Source organism: Genypterus blacodes, unplaced genomic scaffold, assembly GCF_046128005.1.
Source record: "Genypterus blacodes isolate CSIRO-AG114 ecotype Tasmania unplaced genomic scaffold, CSIRO-AGI_Gbla_v1 ptg000031l_1, whole genome shotgun sequence".
NCBI lineage: Eukaryota > Metazoa > Chordata > Actinopteri > Ophidiiformes > Ophidiidae > Genypterus > Genypterus blacodes.
In genome coordinates this window covers 514,269-529,046 of record NW_027466844.1, presented here as the reverse complement: position 1 = coordinate 529,046, position 14,778 = coordinate 514,269, and the positions used below count along the sequence as shown (strand labels likewise).

The window sequence follows — 14,778 nt, the reverse complement described above, 5'->3', positions numbered from 1 at the left end:
CCTCCTGCTATGTTTTGGTTCGACCCACTGAATGGATTTGACCGTGACATGATTTGTGGTATCTTTACTCCCCTCCTTCCCTCCTTCCCTTCCTTCCCTCCCTCCCTCCGATTCTCTTTACAGTCCCGTCACCCTCATCAGCATGTGTCCGGAGCAGTACGAGTGAGTATCTACACCTCCACCAACAGCCTCCCTCCTCTTCAGACCGGAATGCCTTGGAGAAATCCCCCTTCTCTCTCTCTCTCTCCCCCTCCCCTGTCACTCACTCACCCCCTCACACCCTCACTCCTGACAAAGGCATGCTGCATGTTGCCTGCCCGCCTGTCCGCCTGATCCGCCGGCTGAACATGCCAACCAGAACTCACCCACTCGCCACCACCTTCCTCCTAATTGTCAGGCATCGCCTTTCATCTCTCAAACCCCCATAGCAGCAGCTGTCAAACACCATCCAGCCGCTGCGTAGATCATCCCGCTCCTCTCTTCCTTCTTCTAGGATCATCCGATCTGTTCGTCACGGTGTATGTGTACAAGCGTGTGTGTGCATGTCTGTTGCGTATGTCTGCTCTGAGTGTTTTGTGAGTGTGTGTGTGTGTCTGCCAGATCTCATTCATCTCCATTACCTCATCCATTTCCAGGCTGTCCCAGTCACCTCAGCTCTCTCATGATGACACCCATTCCAGGATAGAGCAGTATGCCAGCAGGTACGCAAACGCATTTTTCACCCAACTGCCATCTTGCCTTCGCACACGCTACCAAGCACACACACACACACACTCACACACACAGTACTCACTTTGATGGAGAAGCCCATGTAAATTTCAAGTCTGTTCAAATTGATTTTAATTGCACCGCAAAATGAAGGAACTAACATAGAAAACTTTGCAGATCGCCTAAACTAGATCATCAACACACTCAAAGCTTCTCCGACACTGAGGTTGTAAACATGTCATCTGTTCTGTATCTGAAGATGAGTCTGTATAGTCAAGATCCACAAGCCTCACACTGGCACTAATCCCTCTTCTTGCCCCCTGAACGACTCCTCAAGTTCCCGCTTCAGACTCCCCTAACAGTCAAAGGTTACTTGTGTAAAAACAGAATGGAAGCGCGTCCTTCCACCCAAAGCTTTAATCATGACGGATCTCCCTGATGTAGCGTCCTCATGTCACACGCCATTAACCCGAGGTCACCCTTTCTGCCCGCAGCATGTTATCAGACACGTGACTGATGGACACACGCAATTCTACACGCTAGACTCTGTCGCGTCTCGTGTCACAGGCTCAGTTCATCCTTAAGGATGACGCGGATCGTGCTCTTAATCCGCAGGCCGAACCCGCCGCCTCGCTGTTTCCGAGTTCTTTAAAGTCTAGGCTTTGATGTGGAAAGCCAAACTAATTGCTTCACACACACACACACTCATCCCCGCATGCACACGCGCACACATTCACAGCGCCTAGTTCCAACGTGGCTGTGGTTTACACACTCTCAGGCATGCACACCCGCACTGTTTACTTGTGAGTCTCATTGCTTTCACTCACTGATGATGATGATGATGCTGATGATGGTGTCTTCCTCAGGTTGGCCCAGATGGAACGCTCCAACGGCTCTCTGCCCACAGACAGCAGCTCAGCCACAGGAAGCATGTAAGTCCCTAACTGTGCACCAAGGAATCGCCAACAGAAATCTGTTACCCACCGGCGACGACATTTTGATTTTGATAATATGCTTTGAGAATGTTATCCAATTATTACAGTGGTCTCTGGGTGCCTCTGGGTGCCTCTGGGTGCCTCTGGGTGCCTCTGGGTGCCTCAGGTTCAGCGTAATCAGCCAGCAGAATTACACAAAGGCTGCTCATCTCAGTCTAAAAATAGATCTGGGTGGTGGAGAGCAAAGGATGAGTAAAGGACGGCGGGTTTGATTGAAATGAAATGTATGAGAGTGCCGACAATGAGGAGGAAGAGCGGCGCGGCTCATCGTCCGACATAATGAGCCCTTATCTTTAATCAGACTGAAAGAGGCCATAACAAACTGGGAAAGGAGGAAATCACAAAGAGGGGCTGATGAGAAGAAACACCAAAGAACCTCTGTGTGTGTGTGTGTCTGTGTTTATGTGTGTGTGTGTGTGTGTCATTCTAGTTGAAGGGTATGTTGGTTCCTTTTCCCAATCGAGATCTTAATCGAGGGAATGAGCTCTTCTGAGGGTCAGGGACGGATATGTGAAAACACACACACATACACACACACACATACAAACACACACACACACACATACACACTTAGACACGCACACACACACAGAGAGAGAGAAACACACACACTTGTCACAGTGTTCTTCAATTCAATTGGTTTTTTCGTTCTTTCAGACAAGTAGATCGTCAAGATTCCTCCGACCAGAGTTCATCGTTTACGTGTAGCAGCGGCGTGGCAATGGGGGGGAAACAAATCCGTGCAGACAAGGAGGCGTAGGAGGAAGTTTCCAGCTGTTTCAAAGAGCGCACAACATCAAAGTTACCTTTCCCCAGCTAGAAGGTGGACGAGAGCAAAAGATCTCCCCGCAGGATACATGAAAGCTTCCATTCCTCCCAACAATATCACCAGAGGGAAAGGCATTGTGGGAAGGGTTTCATTTCAGAAACTATTTATTTATTTCCAGACTCCTTAAAAGCAGCGCCTGGCCGCCGCGACGGACAAAAGGCCCCGGAACAAGCGCATTATCTCTTTTGTCCTGAGCGTATTTAAAAAAAGAGCCATTATCTCTGCAGACTGGAAAACAGCTCTGACAGAGGGAGTGTGTGTGTGTGTGGGGGGATGAAAGTGAGAGGAGAGGAAGATGATGGTGTCATGAAGCATAATAAGGGAAAAAACACCCATTTGGGCTATATTTGGATTCCAATCATGGTTGTGTCCTCTCTGTCCTCCCATGTTGTCCCATCAGTCCTAGAATCATGTAACAACTCTGTTTTTACCTCAAAGTTCGTCTACTTTACCACAAAACTAAAACCGCCAAATAAAAACGGCAGAAAAGTCTCAACCCTACTATATTCCAGTTACGCTTCAATCCATGTTGTTTATAAAGTAATTACCTTACTGTGACACGTTTAAAAGCTCTCTAAAGCACTCAAAGGCTCGGCGTTAAACGATAACCCGAAGTGTGAAAACGCGGCATCATCCCGTGTTTAGTACCGTCTGCTTTCGCTCTAATGGATGCTGGGAGTCATTAGTTTGTTTACAAATGTTTCCCCCTTTATGATTGTGACTAAGAGGATCAAGTCTTTTGCTGAATATTGGCACTTCTTCCTTTTATTCCACTGAAGTGAGTTTAAAATACAGTTTGTTGGCAGACGAGCTCTTTGCTTATTCACTCGTCTCTGTGTTTGTGAGTCAAATATGAGAGCGCCGACTGAAACGTGGCGTTCAAATCCCGTGTTAAAAGTGAGGATCTTGTGCGCTGTGGTCAACATGCATGGGGCGCCACGGGTGACTGCCTTTGCAAAATTCCACGCGTGTTTGGGTTTCGGCTTTTATTCGTCTGATCGCTTGGAGCCTGCGAACGCCTGATTTGGAGTCGGTGTCAGTCACTGCGGCGATATCAGCAATTTGTGTGCGTGCGGCGTGGAGATAATGCGTTCTGCGCGTCGGGAGCCGTCGTCAGTTTTGTCCGACGATCCTTTAAAGCCGATGCGGAATCCTTAATTAGGAAGTCGCCGAGTCATCGCTCCCTTTCGAGGCTTTTCCCTTTTCCCTCACCTGCCTCTCTCATCATCCTGTCATCATCATCCTGTCATCATGGCCTCAGTGGAGGATTTCGCATGAGGTTGTTTGTTTGCCGGGTTACTCAAAAAGATAAAAAACCCAATATTTGACGAATTTTGAGGTAGTTTCAACCAGGGAAATTTTAAAAATGATTTTTTCAAACATTGCAAGAAGTGGCACAGTAATACGCCACTCAAAGTAAGAATCTGAGGAAACTTAATCGCGATCAGTCCGTCAAGTATGTTCAGCCTCCACCACCTCCCTCGTATCCTCGCTTTTGATTCCTCGCCTCACATTTGTTCACACTCTCCGCCATCTCCCTCTCCCTCTCTCTCTCTCTCTCTCTCTCCCTCTCTCTCTCTCTCTCCGTCCGCCTTTATCTCCGGGTCTTTTATCTGAGCCGGCGTTGGCGGGTGGCAGCGGCATTCAGCCCGAGCGGAGCGGCTTTGTGATACTTCAGCCAGGCGTCGGGGCCCGGAGACAATCACTGACGAGCAAAGCCTGTGAAAGCCCGTGTCCTCCTCTCACCCTTCGCCGAGGCTCGACCACAATCCACCATTCACCACCAATCCTAATGGCCTCGCCGTTCATCACCGCTCCTCACATTTGATACTCTTCTTCCTCGCCACCTCCTCCGCACTAATGCTCTTTCCTCCATCATCACACACACCTGTTCCTTTTTCTTGCCTATATAAGTGCTTCTTCATTCTCCTGCCGCCACACTGTCCGAGCCGGCGGCCCATATCAATGCGACTCCGTCCTTTCACAATATTGCAGAGCGGGAGATTGGTGAGCCAGCTCCGTCCTCGCCACTTCCCATTTCTGTGGTTAATGATACATTTCCTGCTGTCCTCCGGGCTCTACCCCGCCGGCTATTACCGCCTTGATGCCGCCCTCTTTTGCCAGACAGCCTCACTAATTGGTCACTGTCTGTGCAGCACTCCCGCCCGATGGCCCCGGCAGACACCACGGCCACCATTGTCCGCGTTTATACCCAGAAAGAAAGCCTCCCCCCCCCCCCCACGTGCTTGTCAAAAAGAAAGAGAAATACAGCAGCACTTTCAGCCAAAAATAATCATTCAGTATGTTTACAAGCACTTCAAAACGTTGATTCTGCTCTGCTACTTTTAAAAACTGATTGCTGTCATAATCAAAGACCTTAAATGGATTCAAAAAGGGCATTGGCTAATTGTTAATCGCAGTACGACCAGCATAATAAATCTCTCTGTGCTTAATCTCCCTGTGGCTTTTTATTGCAGTGAAGACAAACACTCTGAGGTCTAAGTGCATGTTAATGTGTCGCGGAGACTCTCGCCGTCAAAATGTACGAAATCCATTTTCCGTCCATTTGCCACCTGTTATGCAATTCTTAAAGGTGCCGAAAAGTAATGAGACCTTAACCTACCAGCTACTGACGTCACGTAATATAACGGCAGCTGGAGCTCGGTAGAAACCTTTGGAGAGACCGGAGCCATGACGAGCCCAAGTCACTCTGTTTGAAGCTGGCAGGGTTGCCGTGGAAATGACACAAAAGCGGAAAAGGGAAAGTGTTTGAAAACGTACAGATGCACAACCACACCGTTCCTCCCTCCTCATCCTTCCCCACATAAGTCTCTCATCTCTTCGCCCGCTTTTATTCCAGTTTGAAGGCCACAGATCTGGGCTCAGCCGGGGATTGTGGGTAGTGTAGATGGCCGGCGATGAGTTCCAACTTCACACGTGTCGACTTCTACTATCCTCCTATCGATTAGGTCTTTGAAGCTGTCGTTTATTTCTCACTTGGGCTTGTAGTGAATGGACAAAATAATAGTTTCAAGTCCATTTCCATTGACTTCCTGTTCTGGAGGTTACTTGGGCAAATGCTCCTTTAAGTCATTGAGGATGTGTCGGCCAGGTGGGCACATGTGTGAAAACGGGAAGAGGAGGCCGTGTTTTGTTTCCCCCCTCGTCACTGTCACGTCTACACCTGAGGTAATTAAACTCCACAACAAAGTTCGTTTGGTCAATCCTGCACTCTTGTCCACAGGGACGACGAGCACGCCCTCATCCTGCAGTACTGTCAGACCCTGGGAGGAGAGAGCTCCCCCTGCAGTCAGCCCCAGAGTCCTGCACAGATCCTCCAGGCCGTGGAGCGGGAGGAGCGAGGGGAGCTGGAGCGAATCATCGCTCGCCTCGAGGAGGAACAGAGGTAAGAGAGGGCGAGCGTTACGCAACGGTCGTCAAGGGAACGAGACAATTAAGCGGGGCTGTTAATTGATAGAAGTCGGCGGCGCTATTGGCACCGCTGCCATTGTTTATTGTATCTCACAGGAAGCCAAGGTGTTCATATTGTTTATTAACATATTTCTGGCGCTGTCTGTCGCATACTTGTTCCTGCTGTCATATTCTTGACACGCAGCACATAAACACACACACTCGCACACTCTTCCCGTACCCTCTCATTAGTAAATGGAGATGGCTTACGGCCTAAGTCACTGCGCGACACATTGTTGTAGCCAATGGCTCTACTGGAAGTGATTTACCACTGATTACACACAGACACACACACGCACACACACACACACACACACAGAGGCAGCACACATAAAGGCTTCTGGTTCCAGACATAGCCGGTAAGAAGAGAGCGAGGTGACAGATCTGGCAGGAAGTCTTTAATGCTTTTCTTTCTGCTTGAAATAGGATTTCACTGAGGAAGCAGAAGGTGCAGGTATTTCCTCTGTGACACGACACTGTGTGGAGGCAGGCAGGAGCTTTTCAGACTCTTTTCTCTCTAGGTGCTCTTATTTCTTGTACGGCGCTTACAAAGTCGTTAACAAAAGAGACTGAGAATATATCAAGTCCCAGTGATCAGAAAACCTCCCTGAAGCCGCTGAGGAAAAAATACATCTTAAACGCCAGAGGAAAACTTGGCAGAAGCAGAAACTACTTGTTTAATATTGTGTATAAGTGTATAAGTGTGTTTATACTTCTCTGCCCCCCCCAGGACCCTGCAGAGGGAGTATGAGCAGCTGAAGGAGCAGCATGGTCAGCGCGGCGGCCCCGCCGGGAGCCCCTGGGAGTCGGAGGGCTCGTCTCCCCACCCGAACGAGGCCGACCTTTTGGCCGAGGCCAAGCTGCTGCGTCAGCACAAAGGCCGGCTGGAGGCCCGCATGCACATCCTGGAGGAACACAACAAACAACTGGAGTCGCAGCTCCACCGCCTGCGACAGCTACTGCACCAGGTGACGCAACAGAACACGAGGGAAGAAGCTCAAAGTCGGGGTTTAAGACGGAGAGGCTGTCAAACTATCTAAGCTCTACGTCGCAGCGCTTCTTTCCAAACACAAAGCATACCGGCAGTCCCAAGTTGAAGCAAACACAGACATACTGTGTACAGCAATATGAGGCTGGCAGATGCTGCATAAAGCCCCGCAATCTAAAATGATTGATCTGTCTACGAGTGTTTAGTGGTTGTTTAATTACTTCAGACCAAATCACTAAAAGCAGCTTGTCTGCCTCTGTGTAAATGGACTGAATGTCTTTCCCCAGATGAACTTCCTCTGAGCTTTCACACAACTGTGATGTCATCTTCATGTCGTCTCATGAATTGAAACCTATTCTCTTCGGTTCATTGAGCGGACTCGCACACACACACACAAACACACACACACACCAGGTGGCATGGCGAAGGGATGCGAACGGGAAAAACTATTTGGATTCTATGACTTACAGTTCTGGCCGAGATGGATCAACCAACGCGGTTATCTTCCTTGGCAGAGGTAGTAAGAGCTGAAACGAAATGAAAAAAGGCTCAAATCAGTCTTTCCTGATTTGTACTTGATCACCATTAACCACACTCACATACTAACGTTTCAATAAGCAAAGCAGTCGAGCTTCTTTTATCTTTCGCTGGCTGCATCTTCCAAGAAGCCAACCTGCTCATCTCACGTTCACATTAAACCCTAATCACGCCATTACCATTCCATTCAGCGGTCCAGCATCTGTCTCCATTCCCCCTCATCAATAACATCCAGATTTGTTTATGCCGGTGTAATTGCCGAGGTTGGATTGTTTGTGCCAAGTGAGAAAAAAAGCTCAACCCTGCAGCCAAACAGAGAGCCGTCCTTAGCAATCACACAGAGCAAACACAGGGGCAGGTATTGGCTCTGCGGTGGCTCTGGAAGCTGCGAGCGCACTAATAATTTACAACATCGCCCGAGGAGGATTGCTAACGTGACTCTGCACATTTTTAATGGATGAAGATTTACATTTTGACAGCTTTTTTTTCCTTTTTTTTTTGCGCCCAGCCTCTGCCAAATATCAGATTTCCTCAATTTCCCCGTCGCCAGATACACAGCACGGCTATCGTGATTGATCGCAGCATATGGCAGCGTTGCCATCGCTCACCATCTGTCAAACGAATACACGATGGCATTTCTGTTCGCCGAGCGTCGGTTGGAACTGTTTGTAAAACTTTTTCTGCACCAACGAAACTCACACACATGAATTGATTCAGTTACCAGATTGTGAGAGAAAGAATGCAGTCATCCGCATACACTGAAACCACATGGGTATATACACACTCAACACACACTAAATAAATGTTGTTGTCTTGACATTTCAGTCGTTGGAGTCCTGATGATATGTCAGCATGACTCTCTGTCAACCAGCGTTACTGCCAAGCTGCACAATAATAAATCCAAGCAGCTTGATGCCACGCATTAAACTCACACAGCTGAAGGCTGAATCAAACCTCGACCTTTGCTATTTTTAGAAACGCCTCCAGACATTGTTTCCAACACGTTAGCCTTTACTAGCACCGGGAGCACCAGCGGGTGAAGGAGGGGAGGAGGAGTGATGTGTGACGGCAGGGATTGGACATTGATTTGGTTCCTTGCAGTCTGAAGCTGAAGGGGAAAATGTGATATCGCTAAATGTCACCGGGCGGCACCTGTGTGTGTGTGTGTGTGTGTGTGTGTGTGTGTACGTCTGCGCGTCAGAGCAACAGAACACGTGATTGCGGGACTTAACTGACACAATTGACGTGTCTTAATTGATCAATTAAGGTACTGCATTGTTATTGAGTCACTAATGTTTCGACCTGTCACCTTTTAAAACTTAGAATTTCATTGTAGAAACTCAAAATTGGACTCATATTGTTTTGTTACATTGTACAACCAAATCTGTGATTATTTGTGTGTTTGCATCCCTAAACCCCCCCCCGTTTGCCTGAAATCAGCCCGGGACACTCAGGTCGTCATGGCGCTCGCACTGTTTACTACAAGCTGTGAGACTCAAGTGTTGCTATCAAGCTGAGGGCCCGGGGCTACAGAACAGGGACGTCATAACACAAACACAAGAAAGTATTAAGAAGCAGAAGATAACATTTGCGTTGCGTTGGTTTTTAATGCTTTTTTTTCCTGCCATCTGCTTCGTCACTCGTGGTCGTCCCGGCGATGAAGCCATATCAGCCTCAGGTGGGATGAAATCGGCGTCGCGTGTCGGGACAGAAACCTGAGCGGAGAGCCAGCCAGGAGTAGAAACAGAACGTTTTATATTGTATCTTTAAAGGCAGCAAATACTTACTCCGGGGGATGTTTGCAGACGGGGGAATATTTGTAAGACGCTTTGGCTGGATGTCGAGGCTTTGAACGTTCGGTAAGAGCATGACGGGAATATTAATGAGCCAATCTCAAGGTGTTTTCAGTGTGAATGATAGCTCGATGAAGTTGCGGTGGGGCTGATTTCTGAAGAGCCACGCCGAACCTGTGGTGGTTCTGTTTGCAGCGCGGCATAATCATGATGAAATGATGGATCTGTATCTCTTCTCTTCTCCCCGCTCGTCTCGCTGTCATTCTGTCCCTCTTTCCCGCTCTCAGCCCGAGGTGGACCCGAGGATAAATGGCGTCTCCTCCCCCGGTGTGCAAGAACGAGGGCCCCTTACTGAAAACTCAGGTGAGGCATAGGATCTGCATTCACAAACTCTCACGGAGCTTTTCCACACACACACACACACACACACACACACAGTCAATCTCTCCTTTCTCATCCTTCAATACCAAGTTGCTTATTTTAGAGCCGTTCACGTCTTTACAATGAGCTTAACTTTGACTTTGAAACTATGTCTGATAAAACAGAAAATGAACCTGAGTGTGTGTGTGGGTCTGTGTGTGTGTTTGTGCTTGTGACGTGTGTTCAGATGAGCTGCTGGATTCCCACAACAGCAGCTCTGACCTGGCAGATGTAATGGAGCAGATTAACAACACCTTCCCTGCATGCAGTCGTAAGTTCCCTCCTCGCCGTCGCTCACATAACAAGGTCGCCCGTCACCGCTGTAGTCCCGACGTCCTCTCACCGACCCGTCCTGCTATTAAACATTATTCAACCAGTAATTTTGTTATTTGATTTCTCTTGGTTAGTCCCTTCCTCTTTCACCGACTCACAACCTTTCATTTCCTCTCTTCGCCTTGTACTGTCACTCACCTTCTCTCTATGTGTGTGTGTTTGTGTGTGTGTGTGCGAATTCATTCCCGTAGCCATGAATTCTGAAGCCGTTATGCGTCCCTGTGCTGGGTCCTGACATTTATTGCAATGGAGTTACAGTATACGAGCTATTCCTTCTTTTATGAAAGGTGAAACCGCTTTGCATGGTGACTTTGTTGTGTCGCTCAAGTGCTTCGCTCAAACGCACATTTCCATCAGGGCCTCGCCGGCCTGCAGCATTCTCTCTTTTATCATTATTTGAATTTGATGGCGTCGATTTGACTGCATATCTACCCCTGGCGATGTTAATCAGGTAGAGCGTCTGATTGTCTTAGCGGTAAGTTGAACCTCACCGACTTTTAAATTGAGTTTGAATTTTAAGAGTCGGAAAGCTCCTGTGAGGGTTTTAGTTAAAAATCTATTCTAATCTGGCAGACGCTGGCGGGCTATTAGCATTGGATTACTGCGTCGCTCCGAGGCACGAACAGCTCGGAAAGTGTGTGTGTGTAGGGCGAGGTGGGAGAGGCCCACCGGGTGATCGTTTTAGACTTATAAAAGTGCAATGAAGTGTGGAGTGGAGGTGTTAAAGCGCTGTGTTGTCTGTTTCTCCCTCTCTTAGCCTCCAGCCTCTCTTCAAGACCACAGGTAAGAGCACTCGCACAAGACTCTACAGTAAATCACAACTCACACACTCACAGCAGGTCATTACAAGTCTTTAAATCATTGATCCAGTGGACACTATCAAGGAATGCCCACACACATATATCATTATATACAAGAAAAAGCACAGCGAAAACGCCTTTCCGTCTCTAAAGTCCTGCTCTTATGTGAAGTAGTGGAAAGATCCAAAAGTGCGTTGAGGGTTGCAGGTCCGGCCTCCCCAGATGCACAGGGGAGGCTGCTAAAAGCCTAGAGAATTGGGGAGAGAAACATGAGGGAGAGAGAAAGCTAGTTGAAAGGTTTTCGTATAGTCCTTTCCTTCTTCTTGAGGATCATCGTAATCCCATCGAGTATTTTCTGTAAAGGTGGGAGAAGTTGGAGCGGTGAAGCATTTTGGAGGTAATTGCAGTTTCTCTCGTTGGAGTTGTTAGACCTCTCCGTCCAGTTCCCTGCACACACACACACACACACACACACACTCACACACACACACACACATACACACACACACAGGGAGAGAGAGAGAGAGAGGCACCTAATGGATCTCCAGGGAGCACCATTAACACCGCCTCTCATTCCTCAATCTCAGACCAAAGTGCATTCTGGGACAGGGGTCCGGTTGTCGCCGGCATCTTCCACTGTAATTGTTTACAGCGCTCCATCTGTCCGTTGCATTTTCCCCTCCACTCTCTCTCTGGAAAATGCCGGGCGCTCCGGTTAACACCCTCGCTGTTTATTTGCCACAGAAGCTGCAGATTTCTCCTACAGAATTTAGCTTTTCCTCCTCCCTGACCTTTACGGTTTAAGTCACTCCCAGTGCCTTTTTCCACATTTTAGCGTGAAATCATACCGCAAGCACTTTAAACACGCATGGGAATAGATTTGAGCCACTCTTCCCTCTCAATTTTTCCACATTTTCCCTTCTCCATTTCCCTTAACACCTCCCGCTCCTCTACAGTGCGATGATGTCCTGTTTGTGTCTCTCGCTCTCGCTCAGGTGATGTGAGGACCGACAGCACAGAGGACGCCGCGTCCAAGCAGATGGGAACAAGCCCCGCCCCCCACACCCCCCCCACCCTAAATCCCAAAGACGCACAGGACCGGACAACTTTACCACTTTTACCACCCTCTTGTCGTCTTGTACTATGCAAACTGTATATTTTAGGAACTGAATCGCGCCCGATCTCGGTTCAGCGTTTGTCCGTGACTTGTTTGGAGTTGCGCAGGGGTTTTTTGTCGAGTAATAAACAGGCTTTTTGTTTCTTCGGAGGGTGGCTTGGGATTTGCGTTTTTGTTCCTGTCTTCACTGGGAATCAAGCTGTTACACTTTGTCATTCCACTGCAACCTTCTGCTTCTCCCACCCCCCCCCCCCCCCCAGTTGCTATGATTTGTCAGTGAAAATGGCCACAGATTTTGTTTTCGCAGCACACGGTCGGTTTCAGTCGACCGTCTCTTCGTGGGGAGCAGCTGTTTTTTTTTGTTCCAAGAATCTGGTAGCATGCTCGACGTCCCGTTCCCCTTTAACGCATCGACACGCCGGCAGACTTTGCGTCGCGACTACAATTAGTTAACGCAAACTTAAACCCCTTCTGTGCCTATACAGTTTGTCATTCCATGTGTTGGAAGACAGAGATAATGAGTTCAACTTGGGTTGTGTGTATAAAGAGAAGTTTTGGAAAATATAGATTTGGATCTAAAGTTGTTCTGAATTGGGGTTTCAGGCCCACAGTCATAATGTAGAATAGCTTTTTTTAAAAGATATATGTTTGAAAAATCAGAGGAAAGCCATGATTGCCTTGCTACCTCAGATCCATAGACACGGTTTTTGTTTTCGTGGTTCGTAAACTCGCGTCAAAACTGAACAGTTGCGGTCGTATGCAGAACACGGACAACCTGATTTAGCATTGAAGCTCTTTGCTTACTGTATTGATGTACACTGCAATGAGGAGATACCAAGTAAGAAGAACAGAATTACTGTATGACATTGGGTCTGTGGCCTGCTGAAGCGAGCCGCCTGGTTTGACGAGTGTTAGTCTATCTGTTGTCGGTTTTTTCCACTGGCCCTCCAGCACTGGTCCCTCACTGCGTTGTGTTGTTGTGCTATATGATATCCTGTAAAACTTGTGACATTGAACAACACTACTATAACCTCCTCTGACTGTGGACTCATGTTGTTTTGATGATAGCTGTCATGACTACAATCATAATGAACCGTACCATGGCAGAACTGTGTCGTTTCTCCTGAGGTATGTAAAATAGAATGACCACACTACATGTAATAAGGCGACATTGTTATATTCTAAATAAAATTTTTATAACAAGTATGCATCCTCACATTTTTTTTTTATTAATAAAATTGACTATTTAATGGATTCGGGCTCTGTATGTGCTGATTTGTGTACAAGTGGAACAAGTCCCAAAACAGCCACAAAGACCAATAGATCAAAATAAAGAAAGTGGAGAACCAAAACACATTATGATGAGGATGATGATGGTGTGGATGGCGTCACAAGGAGTTGTGGCTGTGTGATTGTTGATTGGTTGCGTAGCAAAAACAACGCATTGCCTGCTCAGGCCTGATGCAGCTGGCCAATCAGAACAGAGTGTGCCTTAAATGACCTGTCACACTCTGTATGCATAGTGGTGCTGCAGCTAACCGTCTCTAAATCTTAACAAGACGAAGACTATGTACAGTGTGTTTGACAAGCAACTGCGGTTCATTCACAGGGTAGAACTGTGATATTAGATAGCGGCATAAATAAATAATTAAACACTATTTGCTATCAAATGTCACTATAATCAAAAATTCATGCCTGGCTCATATATTTTATATATTTTTTTTTTTTCTGCCGCTGTGCGTGCCGTGAAGAAATGGGGCTCCATTACTCGCGAACTCTTCCGCATCATCAACCTAGACCGTATCATTATAATGTATCACCGAAATTGATCACTCAGCCAGGGCTGGAATCATTATAACATGTTTGCTGTGAGCACGCTGCGCACCAGCCGAGAACCCAGAATGGATGATGAACGATAATTGGCCTCCTCTGCTTCGCTACGGAAGCCCTTCAAACCCAATTTTTTTCACTTTTTCATTTAGGCAACATTACTCACTTGTGGCTGCACACATTAATTATAGCAACTTAACAGATTGTGTTATGTTCAATTATGGAGATTTACTTTGGTTGCTGCTCGCCTGTGTTGTCACATGTTGATGGTCATAAATGAGATGTGACCATACAAGTAATTTAATGGGGTAGAATCTGCATGTTTTAGTGACCCGTCAGATTAAATTATGATTCTGCAGGAAATTGTCTGCTCTGCTGTTATCAAGCGGCACCAAACTCAATTAGTTTTCGTTTTAACCGCTCCTCCCTTTACTCCTTTCCCTTTGTCCTTTTATTTATTTAGTCATTTGCATCATTTCTTCCTTCGGGTCCTTTGCAAGATGTTATTAAATACATCACGGCTTCACAATTCTGTTTTTTTCCCCTCCACTTTCCCCTCCGGCTCAGTGATGAAGGAAGTAAAAGTGGGTGAAGCCGACGTCTCACATCCTTTTCAGAAATGATGCTTGTGACACGTGCAAGTCTTAAAGTAATTACAGCAGATCACTTTTCCCTGCTGGATGACAGTTCTCTTAATAGAAATCTTTATCACGCTGTGGTCCAGCCTGTCCATGATACGCTTGAATGCAACATTCCGCCTTAACTGAATCTGGGGATACTTTACATACTCTGACTCCCTTATAGACCGGACTGGCCTTGCCTCACATCGTTCCATTTGCCTCACATGCATTGATTCGTCCGCCTCTCCCATTTCTACCCAGCATTCACTTTGTTTGTACCGGCAACTAAGTTCTGAAAGTTCCAAACTAGGACACCCGAGGAGGAGGCGGCGTTCTT

At 47.3% G+C, this 14,778-nt stretch overlaps 1 protein-coding gene across 2 annotated transcripts in view; it reads left to right on the top strand.

Annotated features, from left to right (window-relative positions):
- The window catches only part of utrn (utrophin), a 47,594-nt gene extending 34,399 nt beyond the window's left edge, over positions 1 to 13,195 (top strand). The window contains exons 15-23 of one of the 2 annotated variants that reach the window (XM_076145852.1): positions 124 to 162; positions 636 to 701; positions 1,575 to 1,640; positions 5,777 to 5,938; positions 6,734 to 6,971; positions 9,609 to 9,684; positions 9,929 to 10,012; positions 10,832 to 10,857; positions 11,870 to 13,195. In XM_076145852.1, coding sequence (XP_076001967.1) covers positions 124 to 162; positions 636 to 701; positions 1,575 to 1,640; positions 5,777 to 5,938; positions 6,734 to 6,971; positions 9,609 to 9,684; positions 9,929 to 10,012; positions 10,832 to 10,857; positions 11,870 to 11,878 — 766 coding nt within the window. In that variant the 3' untranslated portion in view covers positions 11,879 to 13,195. The remainder of the gene's footprint in view (positions 1 to 123; positions 163 to 635; positions 702 to 1,574; positions 1,641 to 5,776; positions 5,939 to 6,733; positions 6,972 to 9,608; positions 9,685 to 9,928; positions 10,013 to 10,831; positions 10,858 to 11,869) is intronic. The other variant, XM_076145853.1, reaches the window with a different exon arrangement.
- Positions 13,196 to 14,778: the final 1,583 nt, after the last annotated feature.